Raw genomic sequence first — 3,390 nt, 5'->3', positions numbered from 1 at the left:
GAGTGATAGAGAGACATAATGCTTATCGTTGTCGAAGCAATAGCGATTGTAACCTTGGCTAGGTCGGCAGGATTAAAACGTTTGATGTTCCACTCCGTTATGATTTTTTACACATTAAATACCTTTTTATTGCAACAGGACAGGTGAATAGATAGATAGGTTGAAATCATCTATACATTATGTATTATTTATTTTCGATTTCGTATCGTAAGGGTGCCAACGGACCGAATAGGGTTATTGCTAAATTAGTCTTAGCAAAATCACATTACCCACCCATGCACATAGGTTGGAAATCGCGATTTAGGCCGCCAAAAGTCAACTTTCTAAAAGTCGGCTTATCGCAAAACTAATTAGTTCTCGAATAACACCACACTATCACGGAATTAATCCCACCCCACCACCACCCTTATTAGTTACGTAGGTAATCTACCAGGTTCTCAAAACTCAGTCATCACATACATTGCACGCGCGGTTCTTAGCACTGTTATCCGAAGCAAACATTTCTAAGCCAATATTTATTTTTGTAGAGTTTATTTGTCAGTGAAAGTGATGGATATCAAAAATTAAGGTAAGTTTCTATTATTTTCAATTATTTTGAATTAGAAATATTTATTTTATGATATATATATAACCCACTAAACATGACCCTTGTCTTGATGAAAATTTTGTTATTTTTTCATATTCAATTGTGAAAATACTATACTTCCGGGCCCGTCCCAGTGATATTTTTTATGTCATTCTATAAATCAAACATATCTTTACATTTTATGAAAAAATTGGAGGGCACTTTTGGGCACTTTGTAAAATATCGAGTTTCAAAATATTTTTTCGGAAATAGCAAATTATTATGTTTTTTTTTCATTAGCGTTAAAATGTCTTTTCTGTTATTTTAGGTTCATCAAATGCCTCTGGTTTAAAAGTTGTGACTTGAAAATACCTGTCTGATAAGTTAAATGAACAGAATTTTCAGTCAATAGCTGAAAAATTGGACTTTTTGGAAAATTATCTCCTTATGCGCTCAGGTGACGGAGATGAAGAAAAAAAGAACATGAAGCGTAAAATTTCACATTTTGAATAAGAATTTAAAAAGAGATGGATTAGATCACGTCGTATTGTGGAAAATTTTCTGATATCTAATGAATCTTGGTTGGAAAGTAGCTCCGCCGCTCCGCTCATACGCTCTGGAAACGGCAAAGCTTTATATAAATTTATATGAGTGGCATCCGATGACACCGACAATGCACAAAATACTGATCCATGGCAGAATTACATATGTATTATTGAAAACTTAATAGTTCCCTTTGGACAACTTTCGGAGGAAGCTGCAGAAGCCCGAAACAAACACTTTCGGCCATATCATGCCCGAAAGTTTTCTAGAGAATACTGCAATCTGGACATTTACCATAAGTTGCTTCTGACCTCCGATCCGCTTATCAGCAGTACGAGAAAGATAACGAAACCTCGAGTTAAATTATTTGTGTCAGAAACTATGCAACTATTGATTTCTGCTGAGCCACATAAGGCGAGAGCGGAGAATGATCAATGCTACCCAAGCGATGAGGCGGATTTTTCTTTAAGATATGATGATGATTAAATGTGGCGAGGGTTTTATTTATTTATGTTAATCTTTTTGAGCAAATGTATCAATCGTAATAATATTAGATAACAACCTTTGTATATTTCTATTAGTTTCTGTAATACATATGTTACTCTTATACCTAAATATAATATATATGTATAAATACATGTGTATTTTATTATTTATATATTCAATTAAAGAAAATACATATTTATTTACTATAATATATATCATTAATATATAAAATAATCAAGCGAGGAGGAGCAAAATCACCATTTTTTGGAAAAAAGGGCTTAAATTTAAAAATAATAATTGTAATTATCTAAAAATATGTTTTCTTAGTTCGAAATCGTATATAAAGCGCAAAAATGCAATAAAATATTTTTGGCGGCCTAAATCGTGATTTCCGACCTATGTGCCATGTTTAACGATTCCATATTACTTCAGGTCCAGTAAGTTCGTGGTCTTCTCTCACTGATCGAGATGGAAGTGCGTGTCCGGGAGCGCGGGTACCATGTTTTTTTGAATTTTTATTTTGTATTGATCGAGATGGAAGTGCGTGTCCGGGAGCGCGGGTACCATGTTTTTTTGAATTTTAATTTTGTATTTTTAAATAAATTGTCCTCATCAATGCTATGACAGCAAAAGCAACAGCAGCAACAACAACAGTAACATTCCATAGTATTATATATTGAAATAAAGAGCCTAAATTAATTAATTAGCTTTTTATTTAACACACGTAATACAGTTATGTTCGGTATCCAAGACAAGACAGCCGGCGCAGTCTATGGCATAGAGCGGGGAAAACGTTCCATTCCTCACACTCTCCTTCGCTTATTTTAGAATTAACTTAAAAATAGATTCTTAATTAAAGAAGCTTAAAGCTAACATAACTCCTCTAGTTCATCAGCACAACTTAACATCTGATTGATGTGGCGCTTCCACTTAAGCCCTTCTACATCTACCACGTAGGTAGTTCCTGGTATTGACTCTTCAATAACTAATCCTTGAACCCATGGCCTGCTGTCCTTTCTGTAGTCTCTTACCATTACTTTCTGACCTATTTCAAAACTGACATCCCTTTTCCCTTGGTCCCTTTTTTCCACTCTCTCCTGCACCACTTCTGACAGGGGAGGAGGGCGCAATAAACTAAACCTATTTCTTAATTCTCGGCTTAACATAAGGCGAGCAGGTGAGACTCCTGTAGTGCGCTGTGGTGTACTTCTATAGTCAAACATGAATAAATTCACTGAAGATCTTAAATTAAGTCCACTCTCTTTAATTTTAGTTATAGCAGATTTGAACGTTTCCACAAACCTTTCAGCCGCACCATTGGTCGCAGGATGATATGGCGGTGAAAATGTATGCTTAATGTGTTTAGTTATGCAAAAGTCTTTAAATTCTTGACTGGTAAATGTAGGACCGTTGTCTGTTACCAAATGCACTGGATATCCAAACCTAGTGAATACACTTTCAAAAACCTCTATGGTGCGAGAACTAGTGATATTAGCCATCTCATATATTTCTGGCCATTTCGAATAACTGTCTACTATGACCAGAAACATTTTATTATAAAATGGTCCCAGAAAATCTGCATGAATTCTGTGCCACACTGAAGGAGCGACAGGCCACGGTTTCTGTGTTTTTGATGGTGTTTTACTGTTTTGCAAACAAATTATACATTTTTTTGTAATATTTTCTATTTCAGAGTCAAGATTAGGCCACCAAAAGTATGAGCGTGCTATTTCTTTCATTCTAATGATTCCAAAATGACTTTTATGCAATTCGAGTAAAACCGATTCACGAATAGT

The 3,390-nt window shown here is 35.0% G+C and overlaps 1 protein-coding gene across 1 annotated transcript; it reads right to left on the bottom strand.

Annotated features, from left to right (window-relative positions):
* Nucleotides 1–2,463: 2,463 nt before the first annotated feature.
* LOC134672961 (uncharacterized protein K02A2.6-like) lies at nucleotides 2,464–3,144 on the bottom strand. The gene has a single exon (XM_063530916.1). It carries the CDS (start codon nucleotides 3,142–3,144, stop codon nucleotides 2,464–2,466), a length of 681 nt encoding a protein of 226 aa, XP_063386986.1.
* Nucleotides 3,145–3,390: the final 246 nt, after the last annotated feature.

The sequence above is a fragment of the Cydia fagiglandana genome, chromosome 2 (genome assembly GCF_963556715.1).
Source record: "Cydia fagiglandana chromosome 2, ilCydFagi1.1, whole genome shotgun sequence".
NCBI classification, from domain to species: Eukaryota; Metazoa; Arthropoda; class Insecta; order Lepidoptera; family Tortricidae; genus Cydia; species Cydia fagiglandana.
Note: the sequence above shows the minus strand (reverse complement) of the source record. Positions and strands in the feature narration are given on the sequence as shown.

What these genes read in the sequence shown, in the direction of transcription:
- LOC134672961 (XM_063530916.1), bottom strand. Translation starts at nt 3,144, where the DNA reads ATGTTTCTGGTCATAGTAGACAGTTATTCGAAATGGCCAGAAATATAT.